This window comes from Episyrphus balteatus, chromosome 3, assembly GCF_945859705.1.
Source record: "Episyrphus balteatus chromosome 3, idEpiBalt1.1, whole genome shotgun sequence".
NCBI classification, from domain to species: Eukaryota; Metazoa; Arthropoda; class Insecta; order Diptera; family Syrphidae; genus Episyrphus; species Episyrphus balteatus.
This window is the reverse complement of record NC_079136.1, coordinates 68,336,848-68,359,302: the sequence shown is the minus strand read 5'-3', so window position 1 is coordinate 68,359,302 and position 22,455 is coordinate 68,336,848. Positions and strand designations below refer to the sequence as shown.

Below are 22,455 nucleotides of genomic sequence, written 5' to 3'. Positions count from 1 at the left end.
AGTTACTGTTTTTTGAGTGTTTCACTAAGTTTATTATCAAGTACAAAGCCTGTTTGGACCCATGGAATTGAATTATGGGGTTGTACAAAGAAAACAAATACCGAAATCACCCAAAAATTCCAAAACAAAGTCCTTCGTGTAATAGTTAATGCACCTTGGTACATAAGAAATAGCGATCTACATCGTGACTTACAAATATAAACGGTTACAGAAGTCGTTAAAAAATACGCTGTATCGCATAATCAGAGACTGCAAAGTCATACCAATTCTGAAATGGTGTCCGTCTTGAATACATGAAACCATGTTCGGAGATTAATAAGAACCAAGCCTAATGAGCTTATGGTCTAAAAAACATGGGAAAGTATTAAAAGTTTAAACTTCCCCCAAAGTGATATTACAAAGTTAAGAAAGAAAAATCTGATGTCGATCTTTCAAGATTGGTCCTGATTAAGAGGACCAACCTACGTGTGTAATCTTGGACTAAGCCTCAGTTTACAATTAGCGAGATTTAAGGTAGTCTATGAAGTAGCGCATTAAAAGTACATATACCAACCAGAGAGGAACATTTTTTCCAACTAACCGATTTTGACTCGAATATCGCCTACATACTCTGCTGTCTGCATGACTGCAGGAGTAGGTGTTTGCCTTCCCAACCTGTAATTAGGCACATCCAATTCAATTAAGTTTGTGCACATATGACTAGGAGTTAACAATGCCAACTAATCATGTCTGCCTCTGTAGACTTGAAATTCTAAGAATGATTTTCTTAAGAATTGAAAGGAAATAGATACAATTCTGAAAGAAGCTAGACGACAAGTGCATACGTACTCTAAGCACGTGCAAGCAACAGGTTGTCTTTATTAATGGGCACCATTGCCATAATTTGCCAATTTAATTTATTTCAATTAGTCTAGTTATCATTCACTTGCACACTTATTTCAATTGAATTTGAATACATTTTTTATACATCGTTATTGTTGATAATGGAGTTAAGGTTAACAGAATTTGAAAATAGATTTTCGAAAGTACGGCCCACGCAAATACTTGCAGACAAGCCGGTTTTTACCTTTTTTAATATGGATTTTAGCAATATAAATAAGTGAGAATATTAAAAAATGGTACTCACAGTATTGAAATTAACAACTTATTCAAGATTTTAGATTTAATTGTCTAATTTTAATTCAATTTTAAATTGTTTAAAGGACTTTTATAACACCCAAACCTACAGTCTGGAGAAACGGTCGAAAACGAATGTGATCAATTTGACGTCTAGTTTTTGTTTTTTTTTTTTTTTTTTCTTCTCGCCAAGATCGTATACATTTTTGGGCTGAAATGTCGTACGATCATTTGTACTGCATTACCGATAATTAAGCTGCAAACAGATTGAATAATGTTGCTATGCCATCGAACTCCCTATATAAGGCCTCAACCACATTGGTCACTTTTTGCAAAAGCAAAAGAGCGAAAATATTAAACCCTGAATATATTCATAATCGTTTTTTAAAGACTACACCCATCTAACATTTTTCCTTCCGAGTTTCGAGCCCAAAGAGCTATTCGCACCTATAAAACTGGTGTACTACCCACGGTAAAAAATTATCAGTAAACGCTGATATTTATAATTCTAAGAAATTTCTTAGGAGTATCTTATAGTGGGATGAAAAATTCTCTGTAAGCATTGTATAAAGCTTCTTCTTAGTGTCACACTATAATGATGTTGGGAACCCAACTTACATTTCAGCTTTGGTAAAGGTATTACAGAAGCTACATTTCAGCTTCTTTTTAACTTTAGTAAGTAGAACGTTACACAAGTTTCACCCTTTATATAAATGTACTTAGAAGGTCTATAAGAAACTTAAACGAAGCTTTGAGATTTGACAGATAGCTTCAGAAGAGCTTGTATAGTTCTTTAATACGTCATGTCTTATCGAAATTAAAAAAACAACTACAAAAACAAATTTTCTTTTTTAATTGGTTTTGATTTGATTTTAAATCTTGAATTTTATCTTTTATCTGAAATTATAGACAACATTCTATTAGTTTTTAGTATATCTATTGATAATCTATTCTTTAACAGTATTTAAACAACTTATTAGAAGTTTTTAAACAAGTTTGAACTTCTATAAGAAATTAAATTCTGAAGCAAGCTCAATACATGCTGTATAAAAAGTAGTACCTGCGAGATTTCAATTTATAGAAGCTGTTGTGCTAGTTGGGATATAGAAAATGTACAGTTAGCAACGAAAAGGTGATTTTCTAGGTGAACCTGAACACAACTCAGTTGAAATTCTTTAATAAATTTTAGCTCAGCTAAATTTTTGAGAGAATTTTGTATGAGAGCTAAAAATTTATCTCGAACTGCGTACTGGACTTATGAATGTATAATTTTAAAAATAAATTGTTTTGCATTTATATAAGGGATATTGATGCAACTGAAGCCCAAACCCCAAAAAACAAATGCAATCAACTTTTATTTGCTTAAAATCTCTAGCAATCTACCATTAGCACTGTTCCGTTGGAGTGTTTTGGTAGACACGATTTGTATTGAATTCGTTGAAAGTGCGTTCCATTGAAAATCGTTAGAAAACTACTAGCAGTACTTTGAGAATGGGCAACAGTGCTATTGACGCTTCAATGTGACTCCTGCTTAATTAGTAATACCCATTGTGTGCATACCTTAAAAACTACAATAATTCAAAACTACATGAAAAGCTACTCAAAAAATGACACTAGCTGTCAAAAATTCTAGCAGTTGGTTTATGTATTTGCTTTCTGATCTGGACCAATCACAAATCGCCATTTGGTTTTTTGTTTCTCTTTTTTTTTTTTGTGTTTTATTTCAAAAAAAAAAGAGTAACAAAAATTGCACCGCGTTCGTTTCGTCCAATTATCATTTCATTTTTCAATTTGATTCAGAGCGGGCATAAAAAATATTTGTGTCGTGGCTAAATAAGTTTTCCTTATTTTTTTTAATAGGAAAAATATTGTCCTCCATACAATTATTTAACTAATTCCTTGAAATAAAGTAAAAACAAAAAAATGGATAAAACAATGAAGTATTTACTTCTTGTTGGATTAATATTTTTATCAGGTAAGAAGTTCTCCATTTTACAATTTTACCGGTAACCTATATAAATTTCTTTTGTTTTAAATAAATTCCTTTTAATTATTTAAATTATAATAAATTATTTTCTACTGTTTTGTTTTTATTAGGAATCTGCCAAATTTCAGCAGAATCCGATGATTCTATTGAAACAATTGACTTGGATGTTGGAGCCTTCAAAGAAGGTTCTCGAACAGGTAAAACTTATTGGAAGCTCCTATTTTCCTTCAACGTACACAATTTTTGTATTTTTATTTTTAGATACTGAAACTTTAAAACGCGAAGAAGAAGCTATTAAACTTGATGGCTTGAATGTTGCCCAACTTAAAGAACTTCGTGAAAAGGTAAGAAGACTTTTACTTTACTTTAACTTTCTTAAAAGATGGGCGTTACTTTGACGCCCAATTTATATTATGTGAATTTGCTACTTAACATATTTTTTATAAGATAATTATTTTGACCTATTCCATTATGGGTTTTTTTTTCTGGAATTTTAATAATAATTTGATGACTCAGTTCCTTTTTATTTATCTTATAACTTTAAACGAGCTAAAATTGTTTATATATATATATATATATATATAAATATATATAAAATTGGGATCTCGGAAACGGCTCTAACGATTTCGATGAAATTTTCAGGGTTTGTTCATCTAAGCGAGTAAAAAGTTTTGGAAGTATTTTTGGAAAAATCCGCCCACTGCCACGCCCACTTTTTTAACATATAAGTTTTTTCGGGAACGGCTCTAACGATTTCGGTGAAATTTTCAGGGTTTGTTTATATAAGCGAGTAAAAAGTTTTGGAATTTTTTTTTTGAAAAATCCGCCCACTGCCACGCCCACTTTTTTAACATATAAGTTTTTTCGGAAACGGCTCTTACGATTTCGATGAAATTTTCAGGGTTTGTTTGTATAAGCGATTAAAAAGTTTTGGAAGTATTTTTGGAAAAATCCGCCCACTGCCACGCCCACTTTTTTAACATATAAGTTTTTTCGGGAACGGCTCTAACGATTTCGATGAAATTTTCAGGGTTTGTTTATCTAAGAAAGTAAAAAGTTTTGGAAGTTTTTTTTTGGAAAAATCCGCCCACTGCCAAGCCCACTTTTTAAACATAGAATTTTTTTTTTGGTAACAACTTTAAAGATTTCGATGAAATTTTGAGGGTTGAGGTAAATACAACATTTTGGAAGTATTTTCTCTTATATTAGTTTTTTTTTTAGCGAAGACAGATTCAACGATTTCAATAAATTTTTGAGGGATGGTTCCATGTGTTACGCATTGTTCTTTTTCTTTTTGTTACAATAACTAAACAAAATTTTTTAGATCATGACTTTTTTGATCATGTATTGAAACTTTTAAGTAATTTGTTGATTTGGTATCACTAATTATCTTTGTTTTACGTTTTTTTTTTTTCATTTTAATGCGACTATTGTTAACGTATAAGAATAAAATAACTCACAAAAAGCAACACCGTTGACCTAATGTCAATCTTATAATATACAGGGTGTCCCAAAAGTAATGGATCAAACGAAATATGCTAATTGGTGAACTTAAGGGCTCTCATAATTTGGTAACTTGTTCATCCCAAATCCTTACGGTTTTCGATTTAATGCAATTCTTGTGAAATTTCGAAAAATCCCTACTTGGCAACAGTACTCTGCTTCTTGCGCCCATTATTGATTTTTGTTTTTTAAAATTCTTTTACGACATTGTCAAATAATTAGGAACAATTAATTAATCAAAATATTTTTTATTCCATATGCCATTTCGCTGCAAATTAACTAACAGTTTCAAGTTTTATAAAAAAATCTATTTCTAACTTTTATTTGCGACCAACACCGCAAAAAAAATTTTTCGGTGTGAGAATGGTTTATTATTTTAAAAAGTTGTCCTCTTATTGTAGTTTTCAAAAAAGTATAAAAGTTTCCAAAGTTGCAGTTAGATCGCAAAATATTACAAATTGAATTCAACAAAACAGGGTTTTTCAGTTGGTTGTTTTTTGTTCTGAAAAACCATGTTTTCTTGAATTAAAATAATAATATTTTGCGATTATTGATTAATGGCCGCAGGGAGCAGAATACTGTTGCCAAGTAAGGATTTTTCGAAATTTCACAAGAATTGCATTTAATCGAAACCCGTAAGGATTCGGGATGAACAAGGTTCCAAATTCTGAGAGCCCTTAAGTTCCCCAATCAGCATATTTCGTTTGATCTATTACTTTTGGGACACCCTGTATACCTAAGTAAAAAAAAGAAAGGAGTAAAGCATCCACTGATACAGAAAAAAAAAAACAGGGATAAAAATAGTATTTCTTCATACAAGGCTAAACTTGAAAAAAAGCATAACTTTATATTCACCATCCAAAACTTTCTGACCCGAAAATTAAAGTTTGAACAAAAAGAGATCTCATTGCTGTAAGCATTTTCGATAATGCAGATTCCTGTAACCCTTCTATTCATTGCTGATCGTATATTCAAACTTAAATAAACTGGATTATAAAGTGGGAATGTGGTGTTTTGTAACCCGCGAAAAAACTGGTCATTGCAAACTCAAACCCACTCCAAAAAATTGCTGTTTACATTTGAATTTTTTCACTGAAAGTTATAACATTTAAGGATACCGAGCAAAGCTCGGTCACCCAGGTACTAAATATAGTTACTTTCGATTTGTATGCACAAAATTAAACGACGACAAAATATCGATTGGTTTTTTTTTTTTATTGAGGTTTTAATTAGAATTTCCACTCAAATGGGTCAAGGATAGAACATGATTGTAAACATGACGTGTTGATAATTTGTTGGTTTTTTCAAATATTTTGAGCTTTTATGTTATTTGCCGGCAACCTAAAGCATAATCTACATAGCTGTATGAGCCAAATTTTTCAATTTATTTAATTTTTTTTTTGATTAATTCATTGAGGGACCTTGAAATTAAATATTGCTTTTACTAACTTATTAATATAAAGCTGATTTTCCATACCGTATTTATTCTTTCCGCTTTTTAGCATTTAAAGCTTTAATATGCAATGTTATTAAATTAATACCACATTTCTATGTATTTTTTTTTCTTTTCTTGAAAAAATTAGTTTCAACTTACATAGAAATGTGGTATTAATTTAATATTATTTTTTATTAAAGATTGAAAAAAAAATGCTGAAATTGGTGGTAGGATTTTTATACCACTGCCCCGGAAAGAGTTAAACCTTTTGATTTCGACTCAGTGCAAGATTTCGAAATCAACAACTGTTCATGAAATTATTTTTTTAATAAATACATATGTGGCTTCAAGGCCATATTTTAAACTTGTTTGTTGACTTTAATATTTTCTTTTTTTATCTCGTTAAAAAACGGTTTGTGCCACGTAACTGAACCACGAAAAGACCATTTGAATTTGTTTTAGTAGTCGTGTTTTTGTATTAACTTAGTACTTAGATGTTTATACTTTTAACACTGTAAACAAGAACAAATGATTACTTTTATTTTCTGAAAAAAATGTTTTGCTCTGAACTCACAAGTTCAATTCTTATCACTATTTTATTTTGATAAAAATACAAAATTTACAATTTTTCCAACGCTCTCTGATATACTAATTTTTGATTTTTCCATCTTTTGCATCAATAAATAATGCAGATGGTTTGCCACACCGCGAACATCTAACGAACAACTGAATTTGTGGAAAAATGGGTTATTTCATATCTATTACACATAATGCCCAAAAGTGTGTTCTTGCGCTTTATTTATAGTTGCAGCAAAAGCTAAATGTGCAGAAAATTGGAGTCGTTTAAATTCGAAAGGCGACCAGATGGTATCATAGGGATTCGGGATTCACTCAAAATAGTTGCTTCAATCGCCGAAAACTGACCCGTAACCGGATAAACGCCCATTCTAGATGGTACACAGTCTTTTACTTAACAACCAACCAAAAGGGGCGTTTACCCGGATCCGGGTCGGTTTGGGCGTCATGTGAAATGGCCCTTGGTCTAGCTCTTAATATTAATATTTGGAGGTGCCTTTTTCTAATTTTCTATTTTCCATATAAATAACATAATTTTTTTCTAATTTTTGTAACTTTACAACAAGACATTGTAAAACTTAACTGTAATATTATTCTTACAGCAACAAGATTCAAGCGCATTTAATTGAAATATTTAGTTTTTTTATGAACAAAAGATTGAATTAAATTCACAACTTAAATCAAAATGATAGGCTTCTCGGCGTCTATAAAACACCATTCAGCACTAAAAATTAAAATGCAAAATAATGCATTTTTTTCAAAACAAATTGCTTTTAAAATAAAATACTTACAAAAGTGATTTCCAACATTCCACACTCGAAAACATAATATAAAATATCGAACAAATCTTGAATTGTATCATATTATATAAATGGAACGGATTAAGTTGAATTTAAAGTCTAAGTTCTTAAAATTATATTCTTGTTTCTAAGCAAGATATTTCTCGAAAAAAAAAAATTCAATATTGAGGCAATGTCCAATCTAAGTATTGCCTCAAAAGTGAATTGGTTTTCGAAATTTTGACTTCGATTTTCTCTCTTTCGAAATTATGGCTTTCGAGATAACGTGGTGAACCCAAAAATAGAGGAGAAATAAACACATAAATTGAAATTTTCTCAGGGTGTTTCTTTCAAATTTTTGAGTTGTTCAGTTTTCCCAAAAATTAGTTAAAACACCATAAACGAAAAAAAAAAAAAAATAATTTGCATAGGTGACTTCAATTCATACACTCCGCAAAGTGGTTTTTCTCATTTGAAAATGTTCAATTTTGATAGATTCATAATTGAAGTCTTCGGGGCCATCATAATTGACTTTTTTCAAATGAAAAAAACCACTTTGCGTTACTCATTTTTCCAGCTCATATGGAGTCTAGAAAATTCTAAACAAATACCTTTTTGTTGCTTGTTTAAAGTTGGTTTATTTTGGACTTTTAATGGGTTAAAATTATCCGTGCTGGTAATTACTTTGCGGAGTGTTGAAACACTTGCAGAAACACCAGCTTTTTGTTTGATTTTTACCCCACAGTCAAATGAATTGGAGGCAGATCTCAAAATTTCTCGTCGATTAACTGCTATTTTTGCCGTTTTTTACCTTAATTCATATTTTTTCTGTACGAACTTTTATTTTTGAGGTACGAATAGGCAACACACTAAAACTCCGATCAATTTTGGTAGCTATAGCAGACCCGGTCAGTACTTTTTCCGTTAACAAATTAATTTTAGCTCTGTCGACAGTATTCAAAGCTTTTAATCTACTACATTTTTTTTTTAATTTTAATTAAATGACAAAATCTCACTGTGATCATTAAAACCTTTGATTTGGTATGCCAAACACCTCAAAACTCTCATAAACAACGAAGATATTGACCTTGAAAGACCGTGTGTCTATTCAGTTGACGCAAAAAAAAACCATTTTTCCATATGGGGCGCTTTGTAAGAGAACACGAAAAAAAATAGCGGTACTTTGAGAATTATTCTTTCTGATTTGGTTTCTCAACATCGCAAGCTAACTGTAAACATCATCAAATGTTACATGAAAGCTCAATCTTAGGAAAAAATGGACAAAATACCTTTGACAATTTGTGTGCTTATTCAGTTGAAGCGGAGTGTATGATTCAAACCTAATCTTCCGAACACGATCGTTGTTTGTCCCAGAACATTGTTTTAGAAGCTTTGAAGAATTTTTGGGATCATAACTTGGTAGAAAACCAACACAAAACCATTTCTTTCTCCGCAGTTCTTCATCGAAATAAAACAATTTAAATTTATTTTTTTTTCACTGAAAACCGCAGTTCCATTTTGTTATCGACTAGTTCAGATGATTTTATTTTATCCAAGTATTAATTTTAAAATTTAAAGTTTTTCTTAAGAACCTTTCTCTGATTGAAACAGATATTTGTGTAGGTATAAAGTGTGGAAATTTTGTTCTGCACTTTGTCAAGTAGTTATACGTTTTGTGGACGAATGAACCAATTATTTAACAAAATTTTTATATAAACTAAATTTCAATACTTTTTTATTCCAGGCGGAAAAGTTCACATTCCAAACTGAAGTCAACCGCATGATGAAGCTCATCATTAACTCTCTATACAAGAACAAGGAGATCTTCTTGCGTGAATTGATTTCAAACGCCTCCGATGCCATCGATAAGATTCGTTTGCTTGCCCTTACTGATCGAAATGAAATTGAAACCAATCCCGAATTATTGATCAGAATCAAGGCGGACAAAGAAAACAAAATCCTCCACATCATGGACACTGGTATCGGTATGACTAATCAAGATTTAGTTAATAATTTGGGAACAATTGCCAAATCGGGTACAGCTGATTTCTTGGCTAAAATGCAAGATCCTAGCAAAAATACCGAAGGTCAAGATCTCAATGATATGATTGGTCAATTTGGTGTTGGTTTCTATTCAGCTTTCTTGGTTGCTGATCGTGTTGTGGTTACAACCAAAAACAACGCTGACAAACAATACATTTGGGAAAGTGATTCAAACAGTTTCACCATCTCTGATGATCCTCGTGGCAATACTCTACAACGTGGAACAGTTATCTCATTGCACATGAAAGAAGAAGCTCAAGATTTCCTCGAACAAGAAACAATCAAACAATTGGTTCGTAAATACTCTCAATTCATTAATTTCCCAATTTATTTGTGGGAAAGTAAGAATGTCGATGAAGAAGTTCCAATTGAAGAGGAAGAAGTTAAAGAAAAGAAAGCCGACGAAGATGTTATTGATGAAGATGAAGATGCTAAAGTTGAAGAAGATGATTCGGAAGAAAAGAAACCCAAAACTAAGAAAGTCACAAAGACTGTCTGGGATTGGTCTTTGATTAACGAAAGCAAACCCATCTGGACACGTAAACCAAGTGAAGTCACCGAAAAGGAATACACTGAATTCTATAAGAGTCTTACCAAGGATACTTCAGAGCCCTTAGCTCAAACACATTTCGTTGCTGAAGGTGAAGTCACATTCAAGAGTTTGTTGTACATTCCCAAAGTTCAACCATCTGAAAGCTTCAATCGCTATGGAACCAAATCAGACAATATCAAGCTTTATGTACGTCGTGTCTTCATTACTGACGAATTCAACGATATGATGCCAAACTACTTGAGCTTCATTCGCGGTGTTGTCGATTCTGATGATTTGCCTTTGAATGTTTCACGTGAAACCCTTCAACAGCATAAGCTTATTAAGGTCATCAAGAAGAAGTTGATTCGCAAAGTTTTGGACATGATTAAGAAACTCGACAAAGACAGTTATGAAAAATTATGGAAGGAATACTCAACAAAGTAAGATTTGATTTGATTCTTTATTTAGCTTTAGCTAATTAATTATAATTGGATTTTACATATGAGATTAACATTATTTTTAAATATTATCACATTATTTTCTACTGTTAATTCATTTGGTAGATTACACTGGCCAACAATTGTAAACTTTTTAAAATGTTCCAAAAAGATTTATATCAAATTTTATATAATTGGGTGCAGTAAGCTGAAAAATTATTAGTTTCTTTCTAGCAGCTCTAGTTTTTGAAATATTTAATTTTTCATATTTGGGGGAATATTCATACTAATTTTAAAGTTTTCCTTGTATTTTGCAGGAAAATTTATATTAAAATAATTAATGTATTTGTAAACCTAAAAATCACATTAATTTCTAAGAGCTCTATTTTTTAAAAATATTTTAGTTTTCCACATTTTGGGGGTAATTTCGTACCAATTTTGAAGTTATGCCTATTTTAACTGTTTGTTAACATTTTTTATGAATTTCTATGCCTTTTAATGTATGAATACTTTAAAAACTAGAGCTGCTCGAAAAAAAACTAATGTTGTTTTCGTAATCAACACCCTAAATTTAGTAAGAAATGATAAACAACGGTCTGGAAAATTTTTGTGTGTTGGGCAGTATTATTGAATAATTTTAAAACTTTATGAAGAATACTAGTTGATTATGATACACCTCATTCTGAGATTTTGTAATCGTTCAGTTATTTGATTATTACCTAAAAACAGTATTGTTGAACAATATTCACAATGTGGTTTAATCATAACATTAAAAAAATTTTTATTGAACAACTTGGCGTTCGCATTCGCCCGTTGTTTCCCGAAACGTATATAAGACTGTCGTCTGCAAACATTCTAGCCTTTGAATGTTTTAGAACGTTTTCATTGATGTAAATAATGAAAAGAAGCGTTCCCAGAACTGCAGCTTGAAGCACTGCAAGTCACTTCTATACTTTCAAAAATTTCGTGCGCTACTTTTGTATTTTGAGTTCTTTTTGATAAATAATTCCTAAACTATTTGAGTTCTACTCCTTCAATAGCATATTTCTCAGTTTCTGAACTAGTATGTCTCGGTCGGTGGTCTCGAACACTCTTTGAAGGTCCAACAAAAATTGCAACTGCAACCTTTTTTTCATATACTTCGGTTTTCCACCGTGTCACAACCAGATTTAAAAGCGACTCGCAGCTGTGTTGTTTACGAAACCCTGACTGGTACACTGGTACTCACTCAACTAGTTGTTGGATTCCAAAAAGCTTTGTGAACAATTTTTTTCAACACTTTACTTTCTGTCATAAGCTTGTTTACCGTGCAAAACTCTGCTGGATTTAACGCATTCTTTACTTTCTCTATCGGCACAACTGTAGACTTCTTCCATTCTTCGAGAAATTTTCCGCTACTTAGTGAATTGTTTAAGACATTAAAAAAGGTCCCACAATGTCCATAGCACTCAATAACATCCTAGTTGACAAACCGTTGTAGTCTTTTGAATTTAAATAAGGGTATTTTATCATTTATTTCTTCAACACCAAGTTAAAACTTGTTAGCTATCTCTTTTTTTTATTTTTTATAGTTTTGTTCTCACGTATAATTTGCTCTACCTCATTTTTATCTTCATTAAAGCCAAGCGATTTTATTGTTCTCCACATTGTTTTTTGGTCGTTGGATTGATCAACTTTTTTGGCAATGAAATTATTTTTTGCTAGTTGAAGATCACTTACGTACCTATAAATATTCCAATCTTTGATGAAGTTGAATTTTTTAAAATTTCATATTAAATAAGTTTTGATTAAACCAAGCGATTTTGCAATTTTTCGAACATATTGTTTTTGAGATCATCGACTTACTCATACCCGTTTTAATTTTCTGACTGAATGATTTCGAATTTTAGTTTAAGTTCCTGTAAACTAGACTTGTTATTTTCATTGTTTATCAATTCACTTCGAAAACCTGGTTTCAAAAATGTTTCGTGATCACTGATTTTGAATTCTTTTATTACTTTGGCTTGTACATTTTCATAGTAGTCTAACAAAGTAGACGAATTTTGGGAAAGTCCGTTGGCTCCGATACATTTTGTTTATAAGAAACATCTGAAATGATTTCACGTTTTTTGTACTTACAATTTGAAAACCAATTAAACCAAACTAACCACCAAATAATTTTATTCAATGCTACCTTAGGATTTTCTTCCACTTGCTAAATTTGCTTTATGAAGAAAAGTACTCACCCAGTATATCACATCTTACTACTTTATAGTTTTTTAGCTTTATTTCAGTCATTTATGCTTAATGCGTTTCCGTGGCAATTATAAAATCAAAGTCATTTTTTAACAGATAATCTAGAATTTTTATTTAATCTCCAGAAATTCTAATGAAACACTTTTTTTTATTTCAGCATCAAACTTGGAGTTATGGAAGATCCTAGCAACCGTTCTCGCTTGGCCAAGATTCTTCGTTTCCAATCATCCCATGGCAAAGGCATAACTGGTCTTACTGAATACGTTGAACGTATGAAGCCAAACCAAGAACACATTTACTTCATTGCTGGATCTAGCCGCCAAGAAGTTGAAAACTCACCATTTGTTGAACGTTTGCTCGCCAAGGGTTACGAAGTTTTGTATTTAGTTGAAGCCGTCGATGAATATTGCATCTCTGCTCTACCAGAATTCGATGGAAAGAAATTCCAAAACGTCGCCAAGGAAGGATTCAAATTATCCGAATCTGAAAAGAGCAAGAGCAAATTTGAAGAATTAAAGAGCACCTTCGAACCCCTCGTCAAATGGTTGAACGAAGAAGCATTGAAAGATAAAATCATGAAGGCTCAAGTTTCTGAACGTTTGAGCAACTCACCATGTGCGCTGGTCGCCGGTATGTTTGGCTGGACTGGAAACATGGAACGTCTTGCCATGTCCAATGCCCATCAGAAATCTGATGATCCTCAGAGGTCATACTATCTCAATCAAAAGAAAACTCTTGAAATTAACCCACGTCATCCATTGATTCGTGAGCTTTTGCGACGTGTTGAAGCTGACGAAGCCGATGAGACAGCTAAGGAAATGGCAACAATGATGTTCCGTACAGCAACACTTCGTTCAGGTTTCATGTTACAAGAAACTGCCGACTTTGCTGACAGTGTAGAACGCATGATGCGACAGACACTGGGAGTGCCATTAGACGAACAACCTGAATTCGATGATGAAGATGTTGAAGATTTGGATTCAAATGAATCAAATCAATCAGAAGAAGCCCCTGAGGAAGCTGAAGAAGAAGAGCAGCATGATGAGCTGTAGAAAAACACAGTACACAAGATGTAAATCAACAGACTGAATTTTTATTATTAACTTTTTTTCATGTATTTACACGTACACAACAAGAGTTTTTACTTTGTATTCATTCGTTTTGTGTGTTGGTTTGAGCTCTGTCGCTCTCTTTATGTAATTGTGAATAAGGCGCATTATTATTATTTTTTTATAAAATTCCTACTTATCTACTATTTAGAAACAAATCAGTTATTATATGTTTTGATAGCTAAAAAAAAATTTTGTAGCTTAGTTTATTTAAAATGAAAACAATTTATTTAAGAAACACTCCAACATTACGTCGAATAATAAAAAAAAATAAAAATTATAAAAAACACGATTTTTTTTTTCATTGTTTAACAAATATTTTTTTTACAATTAAGGATCTTTTATATTGTCACTGTAGTATCGAGTATATCTTCTTTATTATGACGCACCGTAGATTCCTCTTGAGCTTGAAGCCTATCCAACGCTTCTGATCGTGTAAAATTAAATTCTTTCATAAAAACATTTACAGTCCATTCTGGTACCATGGCATTGATGTATAAATCTGTAAGCTGTAAATAAAAGATTTATTGTTTTTTAAAAAGGTTTTTGTGGGATTTTAGATTATGTATTAAAACTTACACTTGGTGCACCTTTTTCTTCAGGTTGATAATTTTCACGCAAAAAATTCAGCATTTGTAATTGTTTTTTATCTTCAATAAGCATTAAAGTTTTCATATGATTTATACCATCATAGCCTGTTACTTTAGACTTTTTCGAATATGTGGCAAATATTGGATCCAATACAGGACGTATCCCATCAAATGTTGCTATTATTTGATCTACTGAAAGGTGTGTGAGGTTCCTGAAATATAAGTTATGGTCTAAGATTAGTTAAGAAAGAAATAGTAACGGAGTAATGAATAGCCGAGTTATGCGGGACAGAGTTATGCGTTTATTAATTAAAGAATCATTTTTTTAACCCAGTAAAAATAGATTTGTTCAAGAAAAACATTTGAAACCTAACGTTTTTAAGAATCGACTACAACGGAAAGATATGCGGTATGGATAATTGTATGAACAAAATTCCACACTTGAACGTTCCATTTTATAATTTTTTCATACAGTTCCCGTACCCCTTCCGTATTTTTTTTACGTTGTGGTGAATTCTTTAAAATACAAATTTTTTGTGAACTCTGACCACTTTTAACTGATTAAGCGAACGGAGGAAACGCAATTTCTAACATCTGTCCTTATCTTCTCTTTCCTTTTTTTGGTTTCTATTTGTCGTTTTAAACATTGCGAAGACAAAAAAAAACCATAATTTATCAATAAATAGTGAGATATATTAAATGTTGCCAACTTTTTAAATTTAAGACACTAGATTAAGGCGTATTTGAAAATTTAATTGGTTAATCTTTTCACCAAGTTTGGGAGTTGGAATTTTTTTTATTTTTATTTGCTCGTTTCCACTGACAGCTGTGTGAAATTCCGAATTCTTACCAATCGAAAACGACATAAATAAATATTTGGAGATGTTAAAAAAAAGATGTAAAATTATTTAAGCTGATTGAAAATAATTGAAACAATACACTTTTGTTGTTGTTGGTTTACCACAAATCTAGTCTAATAAATACAACAATTACTTCTATTTGTTACTTCAAACAAAACAGGCCAAAACTATGAATATCAAATTGGGACACTGTGGTGTATGCGTAACTTTTTTTCTACTGAAATAATTTAATAGTTGCTCAAACCAAACTGCTGCCAAAACAAAAATGGAAACAAAAATATCCCGATCGAAATACTTCGTTTGAACCGATTATATTTTCAGTGCTTCAGAGAAAACTGGCTTTCGAAGAACAAACTCCTTTGTTACACCTACCGAACGTGGATTTCACAACAAATAGAAGCCAACATTAAATATATGTATGTATGAAATGCATATTGAATCTTGGCTTCTATTTTGCATTTTTGTGGTGTCTGATGGTAGCCTTTGCCCTTATTTTGTTTAAAAGAAAAGAAAATTTAAGGTTTCACTTTTCTATACTAAAATCATTTTGTCCGCGCTTCTTCATCATATTAACCGTACGGTTATTGTTAAGAATTTAAAACACGAATTTAAAAGACTGTCGCTTTGAAAGTTCCCATACTGAGTATGCTTTTATTATCATAGGAGAAATATGTTTCTAAGTTTTTTTTCGAATAGGTTATAATTTTTGCTCATGGGACTTATACTAACAGTAAAGAGTGTTATAACTATAAAAAGTTATATTATGGGAATTCGCAGGGGTTAATATTCGAACTAACTACTCTTGTTAACGTTTAAGTTATAGGGTGTTTTCATAAACGTCTGTCTAACTTAGGCCTGCGTTAGTCGTGTTCATAAAGTCAGATCTGCGATCGGACTAACTTAGTCCAACTGCAGTTCTGCTGTTCATAAACGTCAACATCGGGCAGATTGCGCAGCCAAAATTTTATTGCTGCAGAACTCAAGAAGAAATTTATTTGACTCTTGATTCGATTTTTTTTTTGTTAATAAATTTAAATATTGTTAAAAAAAATGAAAAGCAAACATATTAATTAGGGTGGTGCAAAAAATGTTTCTTTTTTCATTTTTCGAAAAATTTAAATTTAAATGACACAGAAAATTTCGAAATCGTGTTTTTTGAGATAATGAGTTTATATAAATTTTTTTTCGTATTAGGGTGGCTCTAAAAAATGTTAACTTCTACAGTTTCTTGAAGAATTCCAAAAAAATCAACGTGGATATTGTATTGACCAAATTATCGAAGAAAAAAAAAATTTCCATTAGGGTGGTTCAAACTTTTTTTTTTTTAATTAATTAAAAAAATTATTTTTCACAGCAGAGAAAGTTTGTAAAACATGGTTTATGAAATGTAATGTAAAATAGGGGTAGGTATTTTCGAATTAGGGGGCTCAGAAAAATGGTATATTTAACATTTGCGCTTGGAATTCAACCAAATTCAATTTAATTAATTTGGCATGAATTTAATATTACAATAGCAAAAAGGCACTTAACAAACTTTCTGTGCACTAAAAATCATTTTTTTTTTTTTTCAAACGCATAAAAAAACTTTCTTGAACACCCTAATTAAAAATATTTTTTCCATAGATAATTTGTTTTAAATGTGAACTACTCGGTGTTTTTATTATTTTTTTGTTAGAAGAAAGTATTTTTTTTTACCCACCCTAATGTAACACGGTTTACAAATTTTTCGTGTTATTAAAAACAATATTTTTGGGAACTGAAAAAGAAATATTTTTTTGCTTAAGCAAAACTCATTCTGTGGTAATTTTTTTATATTTTTTTTCTGACGTTTATGAACACTCAGTGACTGCTGAAAATTGTACCAAGGCAGGCCTGCAAACATTCTGCAGAATTGGTGTGTTCATTAATGCAGCAAAGCAGAAAGACGATTGGACTGACGCAGATTTCCGACGTTTATGAAAACACCCATACTCAACTTGTCGTGTCATTCCGAGCCCAACTTCCCCAGTGGATAATCTACGACACGTTTAAAGAGTCAGCTCAATTCAATTATTGTCTTATTGCACTTTGATTGACCCAAAAAAATATCCGAAGATGATACCGAATGGACAATTAAAGTGAACATTATAATTAAAGTGTGCTGAGTTCAACGCACGACGATTTCCTCTGGTAGGTATGGAAGAGGGCACAACAAGAGCATTAGCTCGCCAAAAAAAAAACTTTTTGATCATAAGTTGAAATTTTCCACAAGCTAGAAGAATTATCCAGCGTCAAGAACGAGGCAACTTATACAACATAACAATAATGTCACAATCTCTGTTGTTTGGTGTATATTTTCGTTTATTTTTAACCACCGTTGTTAGAAAGACATGTAATACATGCCAAAAAGCTTATTGTAATTAAAAGAACAAGGGTCTTAGGAACCCACTAGTTAAAATAACCGCCCCAGAGAAACCCTGTGAACTACAGCAGCAAGCAAAAAAAATGCAAACGAAAGAGGTTTAAAGAGTTTTGAACAAGAACTAAGTTACCAAATGTGGCATATTGAAACTGTTTTATCTTATAACTTTAAACGAGCTAAAATTGTTTATATATATATATATATATATATAAATATATATAAAATTGGGATCTCGGAAACGGCTCTAACGATTTCGATGAAATTTTCAGGGTTTGTTCATCTAAGCGAGTAAAAAGTTTTGGAAGTATTTTTGGAAAAATCCGCCCACTGCCACGCCCACTTTTTTAACATATAAGTTTTTTCGGGAACGGCTCTAACGATTTCGGTGAAATTTTCAGGGTTTGTTTATATAAGCGAGTAAAAAGTTTTGGAATTTTTTTTTTGAAAAATCCGCCCACTGCCACGCCCACTTTTTTAACATATAAGTTTTTTCGGAAACGGCTCTTACGATTTCGATGAAATTTTCAGGGTTTGTTTGTATAAGCGATTAAAAAGTTTTGGAAGTATTTTTGGAAAAATCCGCCCACTGCCACGCCCACTTTTTTAACATATAAGTTTTTTCGGGAACGGCTCTAACGATTTCGATGAAATTTTCAGGGTTTGTTTATCTAAGAAAGTAAAAAGTTTTGGAAGTTTTTTTTTGGAAAAATCCGCCCACTGCCAAGCCCACTTTTTAAACATAGAATTTTTTTTTTGGTAACAACTTTAAAGATTTCGATGAAATTTTGAGGGTTGAGGTAAATACAACATTTTGGAAGTATTTTCTCTTATATTAGTTTTTTTTTTAGCGAAGACAGATTCAACGATTTCAATAAATTTTTGAGGGATGGTTCCATGTGTTACGCATTGTTCTTTTTCTTTTTGTTACAATAACTAAACAAAATTTTTTAGATCATGACTTTTTTGATCATGTATTGAAACTTTTAAGTAATTTGTTGATTTGGTATCACTAATTATCTTTGTTTTACGTTTTTTTTTTTTCATTTTAATGCGACTATTGTTAACGTATAAGAATAAAATAACTCACAAAAAGCAACACCGTTGACCTAATGTCAATCTTATAATATACAGGGTGTCCCAAAAGTAATGGATCAAACGAAATATGCTAATTGGTGAACTTAAGGGCTCTCATAATTTGGTAACTTGTTCATCCCAAATCCTTACGGTTTTCGATTTAATGCAATTCTTGTGAAATTTCGAAAAATCCCTACTTGGCAACAGTACTCTGCTTCTTGCGCCCATTATTGATTTTTGTTTTTTAAAATTCTTTTACGACATTGTCAAATAATTAGGAACAATTAATTAATCAAAATATTTTTTATTCCATATGCCATTTCGCTGCAAATTAACTAACAGTTTCAAGTTTTATAAAAAAATCTATTTCTAACTTTTATTTGCGACCAACACCGCAAAAAAAATTTTTCGGTGTGAGAATGGTTTATTATTTTAAAAAGTTGTCCTCTTATTGTAGTTTTCAAAAAAGTATAAAAGTTTCCAAAGTTGCAGTTAGATCGCAAAATATTACAAATTGAATTCAACAAAACAGGGTTTTTCAGTTGGTTGTTTTTTGTTCTGAAAAACCATGTTTTCTTGAATTAAAATAATAATATTTTGCGATTATTGATTAATGGCCGCAGGGAGCAGAATACTGTTGCCAAGTAAGGATTTTTCGAAATTTCACAAGAATTGCATTTAATCGAAACCCGTAAGGATTCGGGATGAACAAGGTTCCAAATTCTGAGAGCCCTTAAGTTCCCCAATCAGCATATTTCGTTTGATCTATTACTTTTGGGACACCCTGTATACCTAAGTAAAAAAAAGAAAGGAGTAAAGCATCCACTGATACAGAAAAAAAAAACAGGGATAAAAATAGTATTTCTTCATACAAGGCTAAACTTGAAAAAAAGCATAACTTTATATTCACCATCCAAAACTTTCTGACCCGAAAATTAAAGTTTGAACAAAAAGAGATCTCATTGCTGTAAGCATTTTCGATAATGCAGATTCCTGTAACCCTTCTATTCATTGCTGATCGTATATTCAAACTTAAATAAACTGGATTATAAAGTGGGAATGTGGTGTTTTGTAACCCGCGAAAAAACTGGTCATTGCAAACTCAAACCCACTCCAAAAAATTGCTGTTTACATTTGAATTTTTTCACTGAAAGTTATAACATTTAAGGATACCGAGCAAAGCTCGGTCACCCAGGTACTTTTCATTAAACAGAGTCAATTTGTGGAATATTTTACTCCAAAACCATTATTTGGTCAAAAGTCTACCTAAATATGCGTTTTTAGACGAGCAAAAAGATGCTAATGTTTTTATTGTTTGCATTTTTTTTTACTCGCTACTGTACTTCAGAAAGGAAATACCAGACAACTTCCATATTCGATTGTAAAGCAAGAAGGAAAATAGGCCCCGGAACTCCAGCTAGAAGCAATTGCAAATACCAATACGTAGTAGCCTCAGAAAAGAAGCAAAGCAAATAGGAAAGCAAAACTGTTAGGCTTGACGCAGCTTTTTGGGATCATCCTGCTAATTTCAGAGGTGGTGTGAAGCTGATAGTGGGTGAATAATGATCTTTTCGAAATTGAGACCAAATTGGCGCAGAAGTAATAAAAAGATAGAAAAAGAAAAGTTGAAGCTAGAAGAAAATTTCTAATTTACTTAACCAGAATGCCAGCATTTATAACAAGGAAAATTCTTATTTCTTACAAATTACATAGAAAACAATTAAACATGCAAAGGATTTTATCCAAAATGCAATAAATTACTTTAATATAGCTACATTTCAAATCAATAAAAAAAGTTTACAAAATACAAAACAAAGCACTGTGTCTAACTAAAAACATAAAACTAAGACATCATAATCCTGTCATCACTTACAGGATCTCAATTTCTGGTTGTGGTGATTTCCGTCTAGCTTTTAAAGCATCTTTAAGTTCTCCAAGCTTTTTCATTTCCATTGCTTGTTTTTCACTTCTCGTTTGATCATCCTTGGAAGTATGTGATTTGGAAGAAGATTCATGTCTAGATGATTTTTTTGACGAAGAAGAAGAAGAAGATTTTCCATTTGTCTTCTCTGATGATGGTTTGTCTCCAGGCTTTATAGTGCCTTTCGAAAGCCAACCATCTAGAGAAGTCTTACTCGAAGACGATTCATCTTTCAATTTAATACGTTTTCTTTTACTATCTTTATCATTACTTGACGAATGGCTAGAACTTTGATGAGTCTTTGAGGAAGACGATTTTAATGGGCTTTTTGTTTCCTGATCCGAATCATCAGATCCAAATAGCTCAGCATTACGTGTTGGTTTGTTGCTACTATGTGATGCTGTTCGTTTTGTTCCATGACTTCGTGATGATTCTTTAGACGACTTCGACTTGACCTTTTCTTCAGGTGAATGTCGTCGTCTTGATGACGATGATGAGGGTTTCTCATTGTTATTGTTTTCAATGACTTCTATGTCTTTTTCTTTATCTTTTGGTTTTGAATGAGCTATTCTAGCTGGCTTATAATTGGGAACTCGATTTGGTGATTCAGGTATTTGATCAGGTGAACTTGAATCAATTGCTATAGGTTTGGGAGAATATGGTTCACTAATAGCTGAACCAGAAGTGTCTAAGGCAACTGGAGTTTTAACAGAAGCTGTATAAGGAACATACTCACTTGAATTCTGTTCGGTGACAGCAATGTGAGCTGTTGGATCGTATTCACGTAAACTTTCTTTATGAATCAAAGTTTTCTTTTCTTCAGTTGTTGGCGACATTAAACCATTATTATTCAATCGAGAAAGTTTCTCTTCAAACATATTTATCTGTTCTATCAATTCTAAAGTATTTATTTTAGTGACATTTATCTCGAGAGCAATTGGAAGATATTTTTTATCTTCTCCTAAAATTCTTTTTTGTGATTTTGTTAATTTTGTTTTTTTACAATCTATTCGAATTGCTCCGCCTAAATGAAAGTCTTTCTCATCAAAACCATCTAATGTTTCTGATTGACTAAATGGTTTTAATAGCTTTTCAATGGCTGAATCAATTTCAAGCCAATCTTCTAAATGCAACCACTTGTTGGTTTGTATTTGTAGTCCTGTTAAGGTAAGGGTTATGTCCTGCACTTGGATATCACAAACAAGGCATTTATCCATGACCTGGATTTCGAAATTAAAAAAAAAAAAGAAAAGTTATATTTTGTAGTATTTTGGGTGGAATTTGATTGAAATATAATTACTTTTCGAATTTCAAGTAAATGTGAACACGTTTCCATTGTTTACTTTGGATTTCTATTATTAAAATATGGTAGATTTTTGGGATGTTTTTTTTTTTATTTGTCCAAAAATAAATTTTAAAATTGAATTGAATATAAAAAAAAAGGGAAACGTAAACAAAATTTTGTGCGGCATAAAATGACGTTAAAAGTGACAGTTGAGGTAAAAAAAATTTAATTATAAACAGGGATGGTATACCGAAAAAAAATGAGGTGTGATTTTTTTAAAGTGTGAAACAGATTAAATGCTTGACCACACCGCAAAAGTATGCGGTAGCGGTACGGGTACGGTACGGGTACTATATATGAAAAAAATTCCACATCTCAACGTTGATGTGTCAGTTTGGAATTTTTTTCATACAAGTACCCGTACCGCTACCACATGTACCCTTCGGTGTGACCCAGCCTTACATGCCTATTACAGAAGACGCAGTGCTCAGTCCCCGGGAATCTACTCGATCCGCAACCGAATCAAATTTCAATCTGTGAACTCTCCGGAATGAACTGTATTATCGATCCTC

The 22,455-nt window shown here is 31.8% G+C and overlaps 2 protein-coding genes across 3 annotated transcripts; one reads left to right on the top strand and one right to left on the bottom strand.

Moving 5' to 3' along the window:
* The first annotated feature begins 2,923 nt into the window (after window positions 1-2,923).
* Window positions 2,924-13,906, top strand: LOC129914032 (endoplasmin). Its single transcript, XM_055993063.1, has 5 exons — window positions 2,924-3,091; window positions 3,214-3,300; window positions 3,365-3,447; window positions 9,141-10,411; window positions 12,801-13,906. The coding sequence occupies exons 1-5, from the start codon at window positions 3,040-3,042 to the stop codon at window positions 13,693-13,695; spliced, it is 2,388 nt and encodes a 795-aa protein (XP_055849038.1). The 5' UTR covers window positions 2,924-3,039; the 3' UTR covers window positions 13,696-13,906.
* A 111-nt stretch (window positions 13,907-14,017) lies between these two features.
* On the bottom strand, window positions 14,018-22,070 carry LOC129914033 (uncharacterized protein CG4951). 2 transcript variants are annotated; one of them, XM_055993065.1, is made up of 5 exons: window positions 21,899-22,070; window positions 21,335-21,818; window positions 20,551-21,271; window positions 14,332-14,554; window positions 14,018-14,261 (listed from the first exon to the last, which is right to left on the bottom strand). In XM_055993065.1, exons 1-5 carry the CDS (start codon window positions 21,932-21,934, stop codon window positions 14,094-14,096), a joined length of 1,632 nt encoding a protein of 543 aa, XP_055849040.1. In that variant the 5' UTR covers window positions 21,935-22,070; the 3' UTR covers window positions 14,018-14,093. The 2 variants fall into 2 exon arrangements, with proteins under 2 accessions (XP_055849040.1, XP_055849039.1); XM_055993064.1 differs by having other exon boundaries at window positions 20,551-21,818; window positions 21,899-22,068.
* Between the last annotated feature and the right edge of the window lie 385 nt (window positions 22,071-22,455).